The sequence below is a fragment of the Mobula hypostoma genome, chromosome 21 (assembly GCF_963921235.1).
Source record: "Mobula hypostoma chromosome 21, sMobHyp1.1, whole genome shotgun sequence".
NCBI classification, from domain to species: domain Eukaryota; kingdom Metazoa; phylum Chordata; class Chondrichthyes; order Myliobatiformes; family Myliobatidae; genus Mobula; species Mobula hypostoma.
The window spans coordinates 61915277-61938312 of record NC_086117.1 but is presented as its reverse complement, the minus strand read 5'-3'; the positions used below and the strand labels follow the sequence as shown (position 1 = coordinate 61938312).

At 49.7% G+C, this 23036-nt stretch overlaps 1 protein-coding gene across 1 annotated transcript in view; it reads right to left on the bottom strand.

Annotated features, from left to right (window-relative positions):
* Window positions 1–3153: 3153 nt before the first annotated feature.
* Window positions 3154–23036, bottom strand: part of LOC134360062 (tricarboxylate transport protein B, mitochondrial) — a 93483-nt gene continuing 73600 nt past the window's right edge. Inside the window, exons 6-9 of the mRNA XM_063074137.1 lie at window positions 20833–20937; window positions 12118–12233; window positions 7034–7107; window positions 3154–5129 (exon numbers count right to left, since the gene is read on the bottom strand). Coding sequence (XP_062930207.1) covers window positions 5015–5129; window positions 7034–7107; window positions 12118–12233; window positions 20833–20937 — 410 coding nt within the window. The 3' untranslated portion in view covers window positions 3154–5014. The remainder of the gene's footprint in view (window positions 5130–7033; window positions 7108–12117; window positions 12234–20832; window positions 20938–23036) is intronic.

Here is a 23036-nt window from a genome sequence, read left to right as displayed (position 1 = left end):
GCCCCCACTGTAGACAATCCAGGATTTTTTGAACATCTATTTTCATTTTTGCCAGATTTGTGTACTTACTCTCTTGTGATGGGAGGAGATTTTAATTGCTGGTTAGATCCAGTATTAGATCGCTCATCTATCAAACCAGCCACACTTAATAAATCAGCTTTATTTATCCATTCCTTTCTAACTAAATATGGTATAGTTGATGCTTGGCATTTTCTCCATCCGATGGACAGGGAGTATTCTTTTTCCTCTCATGTTCATCATTCTTATACCAGGATTGATTTTTTTTATTGACAGTCAAATGATTCCATTAGCTCGATTGAATATAAAGAGATTGCTATTTCTGACCACTCTCCTGTACTTCTATCTTTAAATCTTCCTGGTCCTATCCCTATGAGTAGATTTTGGTGATCTAATTTAACTCTGTTATCCGATGAGGACTTTTTAAAATTTATGGAGAATCAAATTACTCTTTTTTTTGAAGAAAATACATTGGAAAAGAAATCTGGTCTTAGTATATGGGATACTTTTTAAGCATACATCCGGGGTCAAATTATTTCTTATCCGGCAAACATCATTAAAAAAGCTAACAAAGAGGGAAATGAACCAGCCAATCAGTTAAAACAACTGGACCATAAATATGCTTCGGTACCTGATCCTGAAACATTTAAGAGACGTATTGAAACCAAAACCAAATATGATCTTCTTTTAATGTATCCAATTGAAAGCCAACTTTTAAAATATAGAAGTCAATTTTATATTCGTGGAGATAAAACTGGTAAGCTACTGGCTAATCAATTGAAGCCATTTATAGCCAAGCGGCAAATTAAAGAAATACGTAAAATTAATAGGGACATGACAACTGACCACCTTGAAATTAATGACACTTGCAGGGAATTTTATTCTAAATTGTATAATTCTGACTCCGTTAATGATAATATTGTAATGAATAATTTTTTAGATAATTAAATATTCCTAATCTATCGATAGATGATAGTAGGCAATTGGATGAACCCATTTCCCAGGAGGAAATTGCTCAGGCTATTCAAGAATTGCACTCTGGGAAATCCCCAGGACCTGATGGATTCTCTGGAGAGTTTTATAAGGCTTTTTCCTCCTTGCTTATACCGCACTTATGTTCTACCCTTCCAGATTCATTTAAGGTAGGAAGATTACCGCAGTCTTTTTACGAAGCTTCCATTTTGCTCATTCTCAAAAAGAATAAGAATCCTACAGAATGTTTTTCATATAGACCTATCTCTTCACTCAATTTTGATACTAAAATTTTATCTGAAGTCTTGTCTCGCAGAATTGAAAATATTATATCTTCTATAGTTTCAGATGATCAAACAGGACTTATTAAAAATCAATATTACTATTTTAATATATGGCATTTGTTAAATGTTATGTACTCTCCACCTAAGGAAATATCGGAATGTGTGATATTTTTGGATGCAGAGAAGGCCTTCCACAGAGTTGAATGGAACTATCTATTTACATCCTTAGAAAAATTTAATTTTGGACCTAATTTTATTCATTGGATTAAATTACTTTATCTCTCTCCTTCCTGTTGGCATGTGGCCAAGTGGTTAAGGCATCGGTCTAGTGATCTGAAGGTCGCTAGTTCGACCCTTGGCTGAGGCAACGTGTGTGTCCTTGAGCAAGGCACTTAACCACACATTGCTTTGCGACGACACTGGTGACAAGCTGTATGGGTCCTAATGCCCTTCCCTTGGACAACATTGGTGACGTGGAGAGGGGAGACTTGCAGCATGGGCAACTGCTGGTCTCCCATTCAACCTTGCCCGAGCCTGCGCCCTGGAAACCTTCCAAGGTGCAAATCCATGATCTCACGAGACTAACAGATGCCTATAGAATCTCCCTCCGCTCGGGTTCTTACTAACTTTCAGAATTCTGAACCCTTTAAACTCCAATGTGGAACTAGACAAGTTTGCCCTCTGAGCCCTCTGCTTTTTGATTTAGTATTAGAACCCTTAGCAATTGCTTTTCTTGCTTTTCGAGAGTCTAAAGAGATTACTGGTAATTTAAGGGGAGGAAAAGGAAAACTCTGATCCCAAACCTCTGCTGCCTTGTGACTATACCTACTCCTGGGAAAAGCTTCAGAAGTAGAACCCTGAGGGAAAAATCCAGAGCTGCAGTCCCTGAGGCATTCCTATGTTGAGTTCAACACTGACTGGCAACTTCTGCAACACTGCTGATACCAAACTATCAGTCTGTCATTGCTTTGGGTTCATCAGATGCATGGAGCAGGGACGTCTGCCACATGGGCAACAGCTTGCTCTCCATATTGTACTCCCCTGGTTTTGCATATCGACCTTGACCAATGGATGCCTCACAGATTGCACTATGTGCCAAGATGAGGCCACCCTCACAGGGTGGAGGAGCAACACCTTATATTCTGTCTGGGTAGCCTCCAACCTGATGGCATCAATATTGATTTCTCCTTCTGATGAACAAAATTCCCCCTCCCTTCCTCTATTCCCCAGTCTGACCTTTTACTTTTCACCTGCCTATCACCGCTCCCTGGGTCCTCTCCTCTTTCCCTTTCTCCTATGGTTCACTCTCCTTTCCTATCAGATTCCTTCTTTTCCAGCCCTTTACCTTTCCCACTCACTTGGCTTCAACCTTCACCTTCCAGCTAGCCTCCTTCCACCCTCTCCCACTTTCCCCCTTCCTTCTCAGCCCTGAAGAAGGGTCTCAGCCTGAACCATTGACTGAGGGTCCCAGAGGCTCCATTCATTTCCATAGGTGCTCCTGACTCCAGCATTTCATGTGTATTGGTTTGGGTTTCCAGCATCTGCAGACTTCCTCCTGTTTAAAGAGTTTATTGGTTTTATAGCCTGCCTGGCTATTTTTTAATATAATGTTGGAGGAACTCAGCAAGTTAGGTAGCATCAAGACTAGTTGAAGGGTCTTGGAGCAAAACATTGGTTATCCATCCGCTTGGATAGATGCTGCCTGACCTGCCGAGTTCCTCTGGCATTTTGCGTGAATTGCTCTGACTTCCAGCATCTGCAGATTTTCTCATGTTGCCAATTTATCCTTCCAAACACAACCTCCACAAACACACAGCTTAGAAATTAGCCAAATCCTAAAATTATAATCACAGTCAAACAAACTGCAAAATAACAAGACTGCAGCATTTGAAGCATATTAGTTAATTTATTAATACATCACGTTGTAAACATTGGCCACAGTAAGAGAGGTCACACAGGAATGAAAGAGGATGGCTTGAACAGTTTACATGATATTGGCAGGGAGGAGGGGGCACAGGGTCTTTCAAGGCAATTTTCAACTCCTGTAAATGTTATTTCACAGTTTTAAAGGAACATTAACCACATATGCACACACACAAACGTTTTGGTAAATATAAATAGGTATTTAAAGAAAAAAACTTCCGGTGAGTTGTTTCTGCTGCGATGACAAGAGTTCTGGGATGTGTTTCCCACCCCACCGGGGGGGATGAAATCGTTCTCTCTCCCAGACACCTCTGAAAGCAGGCCGGATGCAGTCACCCTGGCAATAACAGAGGCTGCAGATGCTGACATCTGGAGGAATTCAGTGGGCCAGGCACCAACCGTGGGCAGAGGAGGGGGAATGGACAGTTGACGTTTCAGTCGAGAGGGTCCTTTTCCCTCCAGGGATGCCGCCAGGCCTGATGAGTTCCTCCAGCACTTGGCTCCCTGCTCCCAGCCAGACTGTATGCCCAGACACAGTTCCTTGGCAGATCAATATAACTACACGACAGAACACAGCCACAGCTTCAGCCCGCCAGAAGATAACAGACACCCTCTAAAGGTGCAAATTCATTTGGCTTCCACAGAATCTCACCCACCCCTACAGAACGGCGGTTCTAACACAGCAATTTGGAATATTTCCCTTTCTTCTGCGTTTACAGAATACGAAGGCGGGTTTTCGAGAATGATCTCCAGGGAAATTACAATGAGCCTACCCCTTCCTCAGTCACCTTGAACTGGAAAGGTAAATTTAGATTCACAGGGGAAGCCTTTCCTTTGGACCAGGTTACGGGCACACTTCTAACTCCTCATGAGTCACACGCACAAAATGCAGGAGGAACTCAAGTCAGGCAGCATCGATGGAGGGGGATAAACAGTCGATGTTTCAGGCTGAGACCAGGACTAGAGAGGAAGGGGAAGATGTCAGAATATCAGAAAGAAGCCCTTCTTTTCCGGTCCTGGTCTCAGCCCTAAAAATTGACTATTTATTCCCCTCCATAGATGCTGAGTTCGTCCATAATTTTGTGCACTCTCTTTTGTCCAACTGTTCCTGGCCCTGATGACAAGTCTCCCTCTCTACAGACTCCAGCTAGAAGTCTCTTCTCAGCTTTCATATTTTCTAGTCTTCTCAAGCACCTCCTGGGATTGATGGGAAAGCTCAAACCAGCTGGGATCCGAGCCCAGTGAGAGGATATCCATGAGGCAATGGCCGTTCATTCAAAGGCAGGAAGCCACGATCCTGGATCAGGGTCACAAGGGGTCAAGAAGGTCGCCAACCCCTCCAAAGAACCATTTCCCTGCAGCATTCTTTGCCATGATCCATTTCCCCCAAACCCCACACTTCATGTAACCCCAGAGAGTCCATTCCTTTACCCCGATCTCTAGGCACTGGTGGTGACATAGGAAGCAACAAGATGCGACCTCTCCCTGTCCCACGCCTCAAAAAATATAAAGAACACCAGGAAGTGCAGTCACTTTGGCACAGTACATTAAAAAGGGTGTACCATCTATTGATATGGAATGCTTCACCCAGTCCACGGAACACCCAATGATATTAATAAATTAACTTTCTCAATCACTGAACATGATTTCCTCAGACTAAGTATTTTATCACTGGACAACACTAAGGGAATATATTGACTTCATTGGCTATTTCTCTCTTACACGGTTCCACGTTTTGGTGAGACTTGTCCCTTCACCCCCCCCACCCACACCTCTGGTAGCCATGGCGACAGGCCTTCTCTCCTCCCCCAGCAGCCTCAGTCCGTCTTCCATATCTTATTCAGTACCTTCACCACCTCCTCGTAGATGATAAAAACGATGGCAACGTCCAAGCAGACTCGACCCAGGCGTGGGACTGTTCCTTTGTAAAACCTTGGGTGGTGGGAAGGGGGAGAAAGAGGGGTAGGGAGAGGGGGGTAGAGGGGGGAGGGAGGGTGGGAGAAGGGGAGATGGGGAGAGCGGATGGAGGGGAGGGGGAGGGGGATAGAGAGAGGCAGAAGTGGGAAGCGGGAAGGAAATAGCAAGGAGGCAGAGGGAGCAGGGAGATACAGAGAGGAAGAAGAGTTTAATGAAGGTCATCAGGCTGCCCAGGAGAGTCTGTGGTAAGGTTGCATGGTGGCTGAGTTATTGGACTGCATGTACAGGGACCCATCATAGAGAGGGCTACACCGAACATCCCTCTCAGCCCACTGTCCATACTAACCATCATAGAACAGGCCCTTCAGCCCACTGTCTAGACTAACAGACATAGAATAATACAGCACAGTACAGGCCCTTCAGCCCACAATGTTGTGCTGACCCTCAAACACTGCCTCCCATATAACCCTCCACCTTAAATTCCTCCGTATACCTGTCTAGTAGTCTCTTAAACTTCACGAGTGTATCTGCCTCCACCACTGACTCAGGCACTGCATTCCACGCACCAACCACTCTCTTGAGTAAAAAACCTTCCTCTAATATCCCCCTTGAACTTCCCACCCCTTACTTAAAGCCATGTCCTCTTGTACTGAGCAGTGGTGCCCTGGGGAAGAGGCGCTGGCTGTCCACTATTCTATTATCTATTCCTCTTATTATCTTGTACACCTCTATCATGTCTCCTCTCATCCTCCTTCTCTCCAAAGAGTAAAGCCCTAGCTCCCTTAATCTCTGATCATAATGCATACTCCCTAAACCAAGCAGCATCCTGGTAAATCTCCTCTGTACCCTTTCCAATGCTTCCACATCCTTTCTATAGTGAGGTGACCAGAACTGGACACAGTACTCCAAGTGTGGCCTAACCAGAGTTTTACAGAGCTGCAGCATTACCCCGTGACTCTTAAACTCTATCCCTCGACTTATGAAAGCTAATACCCCATAAGCTTTCTTAACTACCCTATTTACCTGTGAGGCAACTTTCAGGGATCTGTGAATATGCACTATCTAGACTACCCATCAAGGAACAGGCCCTTCGGCCCACTGTCTAGACTAACCGTCAAGGAACAGACCCTTCACCCAACTGTCTGGACTAACCACCACAGTGCCACAGTCCTTCTGGAGATGAAGAACTTAAAGTACCGCAGGCCTACCCCATCGGCGAGTTGCTGGTTGCAGAGAAACTGAAGGTGCTGGACTTGGGGCAGACTGTGATGCTGCCTGCACCATAGGAGTTGGCGCACGATGGCAATGGGCAGTCTAGCAGTCAGTGATTGTCTGAGTCGCTTTTCTTGTGATTGTAAGGCATGTTGAACACTCTTAATGTGGAATGCTGCAAGTCCCATTCACTGATTTATTGGCGGACGGAGGGGGAGTCGCGTTGTTGCCTGTTTACAGCCGGCAGGAGGGAGGTGTTGGGGTGGGCACGCTCCACCGGAGGTGATGTGGTGCGGTGCCCAAGCTGGAGCTGGTGCTGCCCCCTAGTGTCCGCTTAGCAGAAGACTGCTGCAACATTCATGGACTCAGGGACCTGGTCAAAATGTTTTATGTGACAGTATTTTACTGATATCTTGTACTATATGTGCTATGTCAATGTTGTGCTGTGACTGACTGTCGGTACTGTATTTTTTACCTTGACTCTGGAGTAACCCTGTCTCGTTTGGCTGTGTTCATGTATGGAGAATGACAATTAAACTTGCACTGAACTGTACAGTCTCCCATAACTGGGGTTCAGAACCTGCTGGGTGTGTAGCTACAACCTTCTGACCGAGATTCATGTATCTATCCTACCAATCCACCACTAAACAGTGTAATTTAACACCCGTGGCACTTTGCTGCTTAAGAATTTAAATCATTTCACTCACGCCAGGGGCCCTTCGTGTTTCATGATCTTGAAGGCACAGTTCCAGGTACTCTTGTATTTATGTGACTCCATTCCCTGAGGAGATGAGACAAGATGTAAGACTGCAGAGAGGATAGCCAGCCTCAGGGGTTGGGATGTGACCATCAGTACTCGGGGATTGGACACCCCACTGGACACACCCAACACTTGACCCCTCCAAGCACACTGAGCTGTTACAATCTACACTAATCCCATTTTCCCACAGCAGGACTGCACCATCGATCATCATCGTTACATGCTATACGACGTGGTTGATCGTGGTTTCAATGACCATGATTGTTCTTGGTAAATTTTTCTACTTTTTCTGCCTTCCTCTGGGCAGTGTTTTTACAAGACAGGTGATCCCAGCCATTACCAATACTCTTCAGAGATTGTCTGCCCAGTGTCAGTGGTCACATAACCAGGACTTGTGATATGCACCAGCTGCTCATACGACCATCCACCACCTGGTCGTGACCCTGGTCGGGGTGGGAGGGGGCTAGGCAGGTGCTACACCTTGCACAAGGGTGACCTGCGGGACAACAGAGGGGAGGATTGCCTTGCACCTCCTTTGGTAGAGACATATCTCCACCCTGCATCAGAGAATATTACAGCACTGTACAGGCCCTTCAGCCCATGCTGTTCTGCAACCCCTTAACCTACTCCACAATCAATCACACAATTCCATCCTACATAAGGTGGGTTAGTAAGCTTGCAGCTGATACCAAGGTTGGTGGAGTTGTGGATGGAGCAAAGAACTCAACACAATATAGATCAGATATGGGCTGAGAAATGACAGATGGAGTTTAACTCAAATAAATGTGAGGTTTTGCACCTCAGTAGGGCAAATGCAAGGAGACAGTACACTGTGAAGGGCAAGATCTTTAACAGTGTTTCTGAGTACAGAGAGATCTTGGGGTCTAAGTTCACAGCTCTTTGAAAGTGGCTATACAGGTTGATAAGGTTGTTAAGGCAGCTTATTGGTCAAGACCATTGAGTTTAAAAGAGGTTATGCTGCAACTTTATAAAATTCTGGTTAGGCCACATCTGGAGAATTGCATTCATTTCTGGTCACCCCACTATAGGAAGGATGTTGAGGCTTTGGAGAAGGTGCAGAAGAGGTTGACCAGGGTTCTGCCTAGTTTAGAGGGCATGTGCCTATCATGAGAGGCTGGATAAATTTGGGTTGTTTTCTCTGGGGCACCGGAGGCTGAGGGGAGATCTGATAGAGGTTTATGAGATTATAAGAGGCAAGGTTAGAGAGGACAGAGAGTATCTGTTTCCTGGGATAAAAATGTCTAATACCAGAGGACATGCATTCAACATGAGAGGGGATAGGTCAAGGGGGATGTGAGGGTTAAGTCTTTTTTACTCAGAGAGAGGTGGATGCCTGGAATGTGCTGCCTGGTCTGGTGGTAGAGGGAAATACATTAGAGGCTTTTAAGGGATATTTGGATAGGCACATGGATGTGAGGAAGATGGAGGGATTTATGGACATGGTGTAGGTTGGAGGGATTAGTGTTTGGGTGTTTTTGATTTGGTTTATTAGTTGGTTCAGCACAATATTCTGGGCCGAAAGGCCTCTTCCTGTGCGATACTGTTCTATGTTCTATAGGCCTGCTGTTTTCTGTCTGACCACCTCCCTAATACCCAGCATCCAGCAGCCCCTCCCCTACCAATGGATAAGTCTCATCCCTCATGTCTCCGGGTCAGTGAGGAGGAATCTGGCTCAGTTGCCCATTCCCAGGGGCTCCAGGGGCACCTGATGCCAAGGAGTCAATCTGTACCCTTCTCAACCACAGTGGCACATTCAGTCTGACAACATGCAGGCCATTCGGTTCAATGCCCCTGTGCTGTCCCATCAGAGAAACAAGCATTTTGGCCCCCATGTCCGTACAGAGCACTTTGCCCATCTCCATTAACCCCATTTGCTGGCATTGGAACTGCAGAACAGTGCAGGCCATTCAGCCCACAATGTTGTGCTAATCCTTTAACATACTTCCAGATCAATCAGTGAAGATTCTCGGCTCCAAAACATTGACTATTCATTCCTCTCCATCGACACTGCTTTTCGTGGCCCGAAACGTTGACTGTACCTCTTCCTATAGATGCTGCCTGGCCTGCTGTGTTCACCGGCAATTTTTATGTGTGTTGCATCGACACTGCTTAATTGCTGAGCTCCTCCTGCATTTTGTGCTTGTTCCAAGATCCGGTTAATGCCTCCCTCTCACAAAGTCTCCAGTTTACTTCACGTGCCTATCTAACAGTCTCAGAAATGTCCCTAATGTACCTGCCCCTACCACCACCCCTAGTAGTGCATTCCACACACTGCCATCATCATCGTAATACTCTCGTGGCCAGTGCATCAGTGTTGTTCCTGGCAATAGCGCATAGAGGTAGCACAAGGTTAAACAACTTAATGTAGAGTAAAGTGTCACAGTTACAGAGAAAGTACAGGCAGAAAACAAAGCAAAAGCAAGTTAGATTGTGAGACCATTCCAAGTGAACCATTCAACAGCCTGCAAAGAATGAGATAGAAGCTGTCCTTGAGCCTGCTGGTATGTACTTTCAGGTTTTTGTACCCTCTGCCTGAAGGGAGGAGGGAGAAGAGAGAATATTTAGGGTGGGAAGGGTATTTCTCTTTTGATTATGCTGGCTATTTTACCAAGGCAGGAGGAAATGTGGACGTGGTCCACAGAGAGGAGGCTGGTTTCTGTGATGTGCTGAGCTGTGTCCACAACTCTGCAGTTTCTGGTGGTCAGTTGCCATGCCAAACCATGGGTGCATCGGAATAAGATTCTTTCAATGGTGCATCAGTTGCAATTCTGGGAAGGTTAAACGGGATTTGTCACATTTCTTCGGATTCCTGAGCAGGGAGGGGTACTGGTGCCTTTTCATGGTCACGGTGTTTACACGTTTGGACCAAGACAGTCTATTGCTCATGTTCACTCCGAGAAACCTGAACCTCTTAACCTCAACACCACTGATATAACCAGCTGCACGAGCACAACGGTTCACAGTACCAGTGACCCGGGTTCAATTCCCATCGCACGGTAGTGTAGTGATCAGCACAACACTTTACAGTACCAGAGACCTGGGTTCAATTCTCGCCGCTGTCTGTAAGGAGTTTGTATGTTCTCCCTGTGACCGTCTGGGTTTTCTCCGGGTGCTCTGGTTTCCTCCCACAGTCCAAAGATGTGCAGTTGGTAGGTTCACTGATCATTGCAAATTGCCCCGTGATTAGGCTGGGGTTGAATTGGGGTTTGCTGGGTGCCGCGGCTGGGTTTACGTTGGGGGTCGCTGGGCGACACGACTGGGTTTAAGTCGGGGGTTTGCTGGGTATTGCGGCTGGGTTTACGTTGGGGGTCGCTGGGCAACACAGCTGGGTTAAAGTCGGGGGTTTGCTGGGTGCTGCGACTCGGTTTACGTTGGGGGTCGCTGGGCGACACGACTGGGTTTAAGTCGGGGGTTTGCTGGGTGCTGCGACTCGGTTTACGTTGGGGGTCGCTGGGCAACACAGCTGGGTTTAAGTCGGGGGTCGCTGGGTGTCGCGGCTGGGTTTAAATCGGAGGTTTGCCGGGTGCCGCGGGTGGGTTTAAGTCGGGGGTCGCTGGGTGCCGCAGCTGGGTTTAAGTCGGGGGTTGCCGGGTGCTGTGACTGGGTTTAAGTCGGGGCTTTGCTGGGTGCCTCAGCTGGGTTTCAGTCGGGGGTTTTCTGGGTGCCGCGGCTGGGTTTAAATCGGGGTCGCTGGGTGGCGCGGCTCGAAGGGCCTGTTCCATGCTGCATCTCTCAATTAAAATAAAAATAAATCTAAAACTTTCAGATGGAGTTAGAGCACTGAGTACACAGGGGGTAACATAGGGGGTCTGAGGACACGGCCTGTATTTATTTATTTAGAGATACAGCACAGAACAGGCCCTTCCATCCCAATGAGCTGCACCACCCAACAGCCCACTGATTTAACACTAACCTGATCACAGGACAACTTACAGTGACCAGTTAACCTCAACACTGAGACATACCTCCACATTGACAAATACTGCACTGTGCACCCTTGCTACAGAGATGTGCCTAAGACTTTTGCACAGTACTGTACGCGGAGGGATAGGCCGTGACTGCAGAGCTCTCACTATGAATCTGTATCTGTAGTCTGCAGCCAAGGGAGGTGCTCGGATGAGATATGAGGCAATTGAACAGGAACTTGGACAGAGGGAGAGAAGCACAGAAACGGGCTAGGGATTTCTCTTCGTAACGAAGAGGAATAGAAGTGGCTTTATAGAGGTGTACACGATGATAAGAGCCGTAGATATACTGGATAGCCAGAGACTTTTTCCCAGGGCAGAAATGGTTAACACAATGGGACATACTTTTAAGGTGATTGGAGGAAAGTATAAGAGGCATGCCAGGGGTAGGCTTTTTATACAGAGTGGTAGGTAGGTGACAGGGTGGAGATGCATCTCTACCAAAGGAGGTGTAAGGTGCTCCTTCCTTCCGCTATCCTGCAGGTCACCCTTGGGCAAGGTGCAGCACCTGCTTAGCCCCCGATCAGGGTCACACAAAACCATGGGAGCAGGTGGTGGATGGTTGTACGAGCCCCCGGTGTATATGACAAGTCCTGGTTATGTGACCACTGACACCAGGCAGACAATCTCTGAAGAGTATTGACAATGGTTGGGGTCACCCATCTTGTAAAGGCACTGCCCAGAAGGCAATGGCAAACCACTTAACCATATATAACCATATGTATAACCATATAACAATTACAGCACGGAAACAGGCCATCTCAGCCCTTCTAGTCCGTGCTGAACTCTTACTTCTGTAGAAAAATTTGCCAAGAACAATCCTGTCATGGATAGAGAAAAGACAATCGATTAAAGACAGATTGAAGACATTATTGCCGGCATCATACAACATGGCACATAATGACGAAGATGATGACGACAAGGAAGTCCAGATTCCCCTCTCTCCTGCCACTAAATAACCCACTATTTTGTCTGCCCCACCCCTCTTGCCTCAGTTATCTCGTGGGAAGTCCATCAGTCCTCGGCAGGAGCATTATTCCCATACCTGCATCCTGGTCTTTATCACGTCCAGGGGTGTGTTACCAAAGACGCTGGCAGCCCCAGCTGTAGCTCCGAACAGGCCTGTGATGAGAGGGTTTAACTCTTTGGCTGGATTGTCCCCTGAGGGAGGAAGGAAAAGAGAGAGTTACTGCAGTCAGTTGGTCAGAGGCACGTCGACCCTCCTTGTTCAGGGAACCGGCAATCCCGATGGTCCTGTGCCCTGCAGGTTACTTCTCTTCCATACCACCTTCTCCTTCCACCCAACGAGCTGTGTGTCCCAGAAGTACAAATGTAGGCCTACCAAAACAAGCAACAGACACAAAATGCTGGAGGAACTCAGCAGGCCAGGCAGAATCTGTGGTAACGAGTGAGCACTGTTCATTCATCACCATAGATGCTGCCTGGCCTGCTGAGTTCCACCAGCATTTTGTATGTGTTGCTTGGATTTCCAGCAGCTGCAGGTGATCACCCTGCATTGCTGCCTGAATTATCAACAAGCCTCAGACGTCTACAGCTATCCATCTTAATCCACAACTCTGGAGGAGTTTGAACACTTTAAAATTCTTTATTCCAAGGAGTGTATTCTCTTTCAAGAGATTTTCTCCACAGCCTTTCCAGGGCTTTAACATCCATGCTCAACATTATTGGATTGGGTGTATCTGCATCTGCACCACCCTCCCCAGCCCTTCCACCCGTCCCACACCCCTCCTGTGGCACTCCACCCTCACCATTCCCAACATCCTTTACACCCGACAGATTCACAAACTACCTCTCCCCTGCACATTGACAAATACAGTATTGTGTATGTAACGTTCAGTTATATTGGCTCGTGTATGTCTAGGGGAAATCCAGCCCAGCACCTGCTTCAACACTCCCCACAGGGTCGGTCACCGCCCAAATCAATCACAAACATCAATCATCAGCCAGCACACCCAGTAAATTTTAACAAATACACTTTATAGTTATTACTAATTCTATGACATTAATATACATTTGATACAGAGAGGAAAGTAATGAAAAAAAAAGGTGCCAACGCTTATCAAAGTCCAAGTTCTTCACGCGCTACGTTGGAGCTCAATTCGACGTCAGACGACCACCCGAATTCCGTCGACTCACGGCTCGGGACCATCCTGAGTGATCGACCAGAGCCTCTCCACACGTCCGCCGTCCTCCTCGTCTCTCCTCCGACTCCCCGCCAAAACCCAGTCCACAGTCATATCATACAGCATGGTATCCGAAAACAAAACGATACATAACCACCCATTGGCTAATAGAACCCTGTTATCTCATTTTAAAACAAACCGTTAGCGCAAACTCTCTTCAGCGTTAAAGCACAACAAAGCCGCATTCCCCAGATTAACATAACAAAGTCGCCATTTTAAATGTAACAAAAGAAAGACCCCGTACGCTCTCCCCCCACCACAAAAAGTCATGCCCTCATGACGTTAACAGAGTTCACCGGTGCTCCTTGTAAAACACAAAACCCAACCCAGGTGCATAAAGCAGTGACGTAACTTTGCAGGGCAGTAGAGATCACACCCTGCTCTCCCGGCGCTATATAAGTGAGTCTTTCCGGGGGATGCCTACTCCTCTGAGGCCTCTGTACTTCCTCTGCTGACTCTCCCTGTTCAGACACCCCAGTTGACCCCTCGGGCCTATCTGTCAGACCTTCCCCCTCACCGGGATCCCTCTGCCCCTGTGAGCCCTCTGGCTCGGGTTTTGCCTCCACCCTCTCCTCCCCCAATCCCGGCTGTAATACAGGCGGCTCTGCAACACCCTCCCCCCAATCCCGGCTGGAATACAGGCGGCTCTGCAACACCCTCCCCCAGTCCCGGCTGTAATACAGGCGGCTCTGCAACACCCTCCCCCAGTCCCGGCTGGAATACAGGCGGCTCTGCAACACCCTCCCCCAATCCCGGCTGGAATACAGGTGGCTCTGCAACACCCTCCCCCAATCCCGGCTGTAATACAGGCGGCTCTGCAACACCCTCCCCCAGTCCCGGCTGGAATACAGGCGGCTCTGCAACACCCTCCCCCAGTCCCGGCTGTAATACAGGCGGCTCTGCAACACCCTCCCCCAATCCCAGCTGGAATACAGGCGGCTCTGCAACACCCTCCCCCAGTCCCGGCTGTAATACAGGCGGCTCTGCAACACCCTCCCCCAATCCCAGCTGGAATACAGGCGGCTCTGCAACACCCTCCCCCCAATCCCGGCTGGAATACAGGTGGCTCTGCAACACCCTCCCCCCAATCCCGGCTGTAATACAGGCGGCTCTGCAACACCCTCCCCCAATCCCGGCTGGAATACAGGCGGCTCTGCAACACCCTCCCCCAATCCCGGCTGTAATACAGGCGGCTCTGCAACACCCTCCCCCAATCCCGGCTGGAATACAGGCGGCTCTGCAACACCCTCCCCCAATCCCGGCTGTAATACAGGCGGCTCTGCAACACCCTCCCTCGGATCCCCTGACTCAGTGATGGAAGGGCCAGGAGTCTCTTCTCCCGGCACCGGGGAATCAGCGAACGGAAGCAGGTACCACACGTCCGAATCATCATTTTCCGATGACGTATCCCTTCTCGTTTTCTTCGCAGCGGGCTCTTCCCGCGCTCCGCGCCCTCGCATAATCCTCATAATAGGAGTAAACTCGCATTCGGGCTCTGGGTCCATCTTCACCTCTCGACCCAGAGGCAACAGGTGGTTCCGATGGAGTACTTTGACAGGCCCCTGCCCGCCTCAGGTCTCACCCGGTAAGCCGGGAGATTCGGCATCTGACTCTCCACCACATATGGGGTGGCTGCCCAACGGTCCGCCAACTTGTGCTTACCCTGTAGTCCTAAATTCTGGATAAGGACTCGGTCTCCCGGCAATAGCTGGACGAACTTTACCTTCTGATCATCCCTCCTTTTATTCAGCTGGTTCTGCTTGGTGGCTGCCGCCTCAGCCAACTCGTACGCCCTTTTCAACTCTCTCCTCATATCGGACACGTACTTCAGACATAGCTTCGAAGGTATTTCCCCCGCTTCAGTCCCAAAACACAGATCAATGGGCAACCTCGCTTCCTGTCCGAACATCAGATAGTAGGGCGAGTACCCCGTAGCATCATTGCGAGTACAATTGTAACAATGAACTAAATGGGCAATGTGCTGACTCCACTTACTCTTCTGTCCAATCTCCAAGGTGCCGAGCATGTCCAGCAGGGTCCGGTTAAACCACTCGGGCTGAGGATCACCCTGTGGGTGATAGGGGGTGGTTCTGGACTTTTCAACCCCAAGCATATCCAGCAATTCATGGATAAGCCTGCTCTCGAAGTCCCGTCCCTGATCACTGTGGATCCGCCGGGGAAGGCCATAATGAACAAAGTACTTCTCCCACGACACCTTCGCCACTGTAGTCGCTTTCTGATCCTTAGCAGGAAAAGCCTGCGCATATCTAGTGTAGTGATCCGTGAGGACCAAGACATTCGCGGTATTGCTGGTGTCCGGCTCAATAGACAGGAAATCTATACACACCAGGTCCAGGGGTCCCGCACGCTGCAAGTGGGATAACGGGGCCGCCTGCGCAGGGAAGGTCTTCCTCCCGACGCAACGACTACAGGTCTTACAGTATTCTTCCACCTCCCCCCTCATCCGGGGCCAGTAAAACCGGTCCTTGACTAATCCATAGGTCTTCTCTACCCCCAAGTGCCCGGAATCATCATGTAGAGCCTGGAGCACAGTCTTCCGATACTTCTCAGGCATGACCAGCTGCCAGCGCCGGGGGTGGTCCGGAGGCAACGTGACCCGGTACAGGACGTGGTTCTTCAGCTTCAACCGAGCCACTCCTTCAGTAGTAGGGGAACGGAGGCTGCTTCGCCTTCTCCACCTGCCCCATATCACCCCGGCTAATCACGTACCAGATAGTGCCAATGCGCGGGTCATCACGCTGAGCCGCCCCCACTTCCTGGGGACTCAACTCCGGCAGCTGCCTGTTCCTCAGAGCAGTCACATTACAGTAAACAGTGGGTAGCACGTCATCGTCAGCCCCCAGTTGATCTACTGCCCGATCCGTTCCCATCTGTGCTCCCACTTCCCCGTCACTCCCAACTTGACACATGACCTTTACTCCCTGGGCGGGGACACTCTTCCACTCCTCGGCCGTGCCCGACTCGTCGTGCGCCCGACGAGACAGGGCATCTGTATCGATGTTCCGACTCCCCGGGCGGTACTTCAGGCTGAACTCATAGGCAGACAAGGCTGCTAACCACCGGTGCCCAGTAGCATCCAGCTTCGCCAAGGTCAGGGTATAAGTGAGGGGGTTGTATCATTTCTCACCTCAAACTGGGCCCCATATAGGTAGTCACTCAACTTGTCCGCCACCGCCCATTTCAACGCCAAGAACTCCAGCTTGTGAGTGGGATAGTTTCTCTCAGATGGCAACAAACTCCGACTGACAAATGCTACCGGCCTCAATCCGTTTCCCTGTTCCTGGTACAGAACAACCCCCAGACCGTCGTGACTGGCATCAGTGTGTAGAACATACGGCTTCCGGGGATCAGCAAAAGCCAACACTGGGGCCTGCGTCAGCACCCTTTTCAGAGATTGGAACGCCTCCTCACATTGAGCATCCCACCTCGATCCAAAAGGCTCTCCCGGGTTCAAGTATCCTCCTACCTCCGACCCTCGGTCTCCCTTCCTCCTCCTCCCCACAGGTGGATAGCCACACAGCAGCTGGTTCAATGGATGACTCTTTTTCGCATATCCTTTCACGAACCGCCGGTAATATCCGCAAAACCCCAAAAACGAGCGTAAGGCGCTCACCTTCTGAGGTCTCGGCCAGGTGGTGACTGCGGCCATCTTATCCAGATCGGTGGCCACTCCATTTCGCGAGATTATGTGCCCAACATAACTGACTGACGTCTTACAGAACTGACATTTATCCAGGGAAAGTTTTAACCCTTCCTCCTTCAGCTGACTCAGCACCTTCAGCAGCCACTCCTCATGTTCCTCCAACGTAGATCCAAACACTATCAGGTCGTCCAGGTACACCAATACCTCCAGCAGGTTCATGTCCCCCACTGTCCGCTCCATGAGCCGCTGGAAGGTGGCTGGAGCCCCCGAGATGCCTTGGGGCATTCGTTCAAACTGGAAAAACCCCAGGGGGCAGATAAAGGCTGTCTTCTCCTTATCAGTCTCGCTCATCGGAATCTGGTAATACCCACTCCGCAAATCCAATACACTGAACCACTGTGCACCACTCAGACAGGCCAAGGCATCTTCCACCCTCGGGACCGTATATTGGTCGGGAACAGTGCGGCGGTTCAGGGTCCTATAGTCCACGCACAGGCATACCTTCCCATTTTCCTTCCTTGCCACCACTATGGGGGACGCATAGGGGCTTCGGGACTCCACAATAATCCCTGCGTCCTTCAACTGCCGCAAGTACTGCCGCACATCCTCCACATCTGCTGGGGCCAACCGCCGCGACCTCTCCCTAAACGGGGTGTCATTTGTTACCCGAATGGTGTGCCGAGAGCTCTTGGAACATCCTACATCAAACTCGCCCTGAGAAAAGACATCCCCTAACTTCAGCATCTTCTCCACCAGCCTGCTCTTTACGCCGGCGGTACAGGGGAGTTTTCAAAATTAAAGGCCTCCTCGGTCAGCCGCCCCCCGTTTCCCAATAGTTTCCCTCCGGTGGGCTTCACGGGGGCGCTGGACATCACCGTCACCGGGAACAAGTGCGCGAGGGGCATCCCGCATTTAAAGGTGATCTCCCTCTCCGTTATGTTCCTTACCATCACCCCCATCTGCCGTGCCTGTACAGCTGAGGGCCTCTGCAATTCAGGTCTCACTAGCGCCCCAGTCGGGAACTGGGACTCCCTTTCCAGGTCGTCGGGGGCATCTACTAGCAGGGACTCGCCCGGCGGTAATCCGGGGAATCTGGGGGTCCCCATCACTAATGCCGCCTCCCCTGGCCGTATCACCTTAGGCCTCGCCTGAGTGCACCACACCGTCCCTCGTTTGCACTCAGGATCCAGCCCCTGGGGGTCACTCACTCCTTCGTACACCGCTCGGAACACGGGGTGTACCGAGAGGGTCTCCAAAAAGTTCTCCCCCCCTCGGCGCATCTCGTCTCTCACAATCCTTCCGCAAGTGGCCAGCTTCCCCACAGCAGTAGCATGCCCCCGGCCACTCACATTCCCGGCAGAAATGCCCCTCTCTCCCACAGTTATAGCACCCACTACTCGCCGCCTCTCTCCTCCCGATACGGACCCCGAAGACCCCTTGGATTTCTCTGGTCTCACCCCGACTATCACCTCCTGAACCGCTGAAGACCGTCCCTGAGGGTCCGAGCCCCCTGGTCAGCCCAAAGCACACTCCTCGGCCCGTACCTCTCGGATCAGCTGTCCGAATGATGGAGGGGGGCTCTGCTTAAATGACTGCCGTACACTCCAAGCCACTCTGTCAATCCTCCCAGGAACCGCTACATATCTGGCTCATCCTTAACTCCGCCACTTTGTCCTCCTTCACTACCCCTCGTCGCAGCAACCCCGTAAGCTTTGCTTCCAGCCTGAAAGCATAGTCTGAGAGCTTTTCCCCTCTTCTCTGCCCCATCCGTTGAAACTCCGCTAAATGCCGCCAGGGATCCCCTGACAGTCCAAACACTTCCTCCAAAGCGTCCAAACATTCCGATAGGGAAGCCAAGGGGCGTGTCGCTCTCAGATCGCGGACCACCCGGGCCGCCTCGCCCCTTAAGCTTTCCACCAATCGCTGTCTCTTTTCCTCATCCGAAACTGGCCACACCTCTAACAATTGGGATGTATCCTCAACCCAGGTATCATAGTCATCCTCCCCTTCCAGGGTGGGCTTGGCTCCCGAGAAAATTCTCAGCTTCGGGCGGGGCCCCTCAACCCTTCTCGCCAGGGAGGTAATGGCAGCCATTAACTCGGCAGTCTCATCCCACCCATGGGGGCCGGGCCTGGCCAAACCTTCCCACTCCACACCTCCACCCCTGGCTACGGGCACCCCCCTGGGGGCCTCATCTAGCTCCTCCTCCTCCGGCACCTCCTCACTTGCGTCCTCGGCGAGAGTGTGGAGACCCCACGGCCCCGCCTCCCCCGGGGCGTGGACTGTCGCTGGTAGTTCTAAAGTCATGACGTCGGCACTCGTCCGCATCAACATCCAGCTAGCCTCCAGTTCTTTCCCACCCCTTCTAGCTACAAGTTCTACCTGCCCGATACCTTTAATCAAACTCAACCCTCGCACCAGTACCTCTGTCGGGATGAGATAATCGACCCCGCTTACCACACATGCATGATTCACCGGTACCTCTTCCAATTCACACTAACTTACAATCTTATCTCGATCCATCTTCACACCACTTACCACAATGACAAGTACAACTTTCCCGAAAAGTCCAAACCCCGGACGAGCCCCCACTTGTAACGTTCCGTTATATTGGCTCGTGTATGTCTAGGGGAAATCCCGCCCAGCACCTGCTTCAACACTCCCCACAGGGTCGGTTGCCGCCCGAATCAATCACAAAAATCAATCATCAGCCAGCACACCCAGTAAATTTTAACAAATACACTTTATAGATATTACTAATTCTATGACATTAATATACATTTGATACAGAGAGGAAAGTAATGAAAGAAAAGGCGCCAACACTTATCAAAGTCCAAGTTCTTTGCGCGCTACGTTGGAGCTCAATTCGACGTCAGACGACCACCCGAATTCCGTCGACTCACGGCTCGGGACCACCCTGAGTGATCGACCGGAGCCTCTCCACACGTCCGCGGTCTTCCTCGTCTCTCCTCCGACCCCCCACCAAAACTCAGTCCACAGTCATATCATACAGCATGGTATCCGAAAACAAAACGATACATAACCACCCATTGGCTAATAGAACCCTGTTATCTCATTTTAAAGTAAAACAAACTGTTAGCGCAAACTCCCTTCAGCGTTAAAGCACAACAAAGCCGCATTCCCCAGATTAACATAACAAAGTCGCCATTTTAAATGTAACAAAAGAAAGACCCCGTACATGTACATACATATTATTTTATACGTATACACACACACATGTATTTATTTGTAAACCTGGGCTGGAGCAAAGGATGCTAGCAGTGTAATCTCTTCTGCTCTCCTCTGTGACAGTCAGATCTTTCAGCACAGAAGGGACCTCACCCATGGGACAGGCCCTCTCATGGTCTCTGCCCAGTAGGTCGATCTGTTGCCTGTCTGGACCACGGAGACCCAGGTTTACTCCTGACTTCCAGAGTTCTCTGAGGAGGTGTCTGCACCTTCTCCCTCTGACCATGTTAGTTTGAAGTACTGTCTGAGGGGTGTTGGATGCCACTGGGCCTGTACAGGAAGATTGCTGAGGAGAAATATACCGGGCAATAAAGGGCCTGGGCAGCGTGGATGTGGAGAGGATGTTTCCGTTTATAGGAGAGTCTATACTCCAAGGGCACAGCCTCAGAGTGGAGGGATGTCCCTTTAGAACAGAGATGAGGAGGAATTTCTTCAGCCACAGGGTGGTGAATCAAGTCTTTAGTTATATTAAGGCTGAGAGAGACAAGTTCTTGATTAGTCAGAAGGTTAAGGGCTTCTGGGAAAAGGTGGGAGAATGGGCTGTAAGAGAAAAAACAATCAGCCATAACTCAGTAGTGAAGCAGACTCACTGGGCTGAATGGCCCAGCTCTGGTCCTATACCTTACCGTCACATGAACATTACCTTTGTACCAATTCTTCAGTGAAGTCATGACGAAGAAACGGATGGCCTGGTTGGATCCCTGCTTCAGAACCGTCGCTGTTAGCCCCTGATACGTCCCCTTCAGTCCTGGGCAGAGGGAGACAAGAGCTTTAGCCCACACATCACTGGGCACAGGTATCACTCCCCTTCATACACGCACGGTCAATTTCACGACATTCCCCACCCGGCCAGCCCACGACAGAAACTCCCAGTTGGAATTCCTGGGAACATTCACTGAAAGGACTGCTGACACACAGCAGAGGGAGTTGGGAGGGCTGAGTAGCTGCTCGGTACAGGGGCTGAGGGAGGAGAGCAGATGGGGATGGTGGAGGCTAGCGATTTGGCAGATGCTGCAAGTCTTGAGCAAAAATCAAATCAATAAAGTTTAACTATCATTCTGACCATACATAGATACAGTCGAATGAGACAGTGTGCCTCTGGGGCCCAAGAGCATAACATACATTCAAAATAGCGAGACAAAAAACACACACGTCATTACGCCAGAAAACATGTATAGTCCAAGTCCCTGAGTGACATGCACATTGATGGTATAGTTCCCGGCAATCCAGCCTGTCCTTCTGCCAATTGAACACTGGAGGGCAGCACTGACTGGAGACGCCAGATCCCAACCATGAAACTCAGCAAGTCAGGCAGCATCTGTGGAGAGGAATAAACAGTCGACGACTTGGGCCGAGACCCTTCATCAGTACTGGAAAAGAAAGGGGGCAGAATCCAGAGTAAGGTGGTAGTGGGAGGGAGGGGAAGGAGGACAAGCTGGCAGGTGATAGGTGAAGCCAGGTGAGGGGGAAGGTAGATGAAGTAAGAAGCTGGGAGGTGATGGGTGGAAGAGGTAAACAGCAGAACAGGGAGGGGAACCACAGGAGGTGATGAATAACTGAGGAGAAGAGCGAGAGGTGAACCGGAAGCAGGAATGGAAAAAGAGAGAAGGGATAAGACCATAAGGCCTAGGAGCAGATCCAGGCTACCTGGCCCACCGATTCCGGTCCACAGCCAACCCATTATCCCTTTCAACCCAACCTACCCACCTCTTGCATCCCTCAACATACCAGCTAACCAAGAGCCTATCAACAGCTGCTTTAAATACACTCAGTGACCTGGCCTTCACAACTGCCTGTGGCAATGAATTCCACAGGCACACCACCCATGGCTAAATAAATCCCTCCTCATAGAAACAAAGAAAACCTACAGCACAATACAGACCCTTCAGCCCACTATGTTGTGCTGAACATGTACTTACTTTAGAAATTACCGAGGGTTAGCCATAGCCCTCTATTTTTCTAAGCTCCATGTAACTATCCAAAAGTCTCTTAAAAGACCCTCCTCCACCACCATCTCTGCGTAAAAAATTACCCCTGACATCTCCTCTATACCTACTCCCAAGCACCTTAAAACTATGCCCTCTTGTGCTAGCTATTTCAACCCTGGGAAAAAGCCTCTGACTATCCACATGACCAATGCCTCTCATCATCTTATACACATCTATCAGGTCACCTCTCATCCTCCGCCGCTCCAAGGAGAAAAGGCTGAGTTCACTCAACCTGTTCTCATAAGGCATGCTCCCCAATCCAGGCAACATCCTTGTAAATCTCCTCTGCACCCTTTCTATGGTTTCCACATCTTTCCTGTAGTGAGGTGACCAGAACTGAACACAGTACTCCAAGTGGGGTCTGACCAGGGTCCTATAAAGCTGCAACATTACCTCTCAGCTCTTAAACTCAATCCCACAGTTGATGAAGGACAATGCACCGTATGCCTTCTTAACCACATAGTCAAGCTGCGTTTGAGTGTCCTATGGACTCGGACCCCAAGATCCCTCTGATCCTCCACACTGCCAAGAGGCTTACCATTACTACTATCTTCTGTCATCATATATGACCTACCAAAATGAACCACTTCACACTTATCTGGGTTGAACTCCATCTGCCACTTCTCAGCCCAGTTTTGCATCCTATCAATATCCCACTGTAACTTCTGATAGCCCTCCACACTATCCACAACACCTCCAACCATTGTGTCATCAGCAATCCTTCCACTTCCTCATCCAGGTCATTTATAAAAAAATCACGAAGAGAAGGGGTCCCAGAACAGATCCCTGAGGCACACCATTGGTCACTGACCTCCATGCAGAATATGACCCATCTACAATGACTCTTTACCTTCTGTGA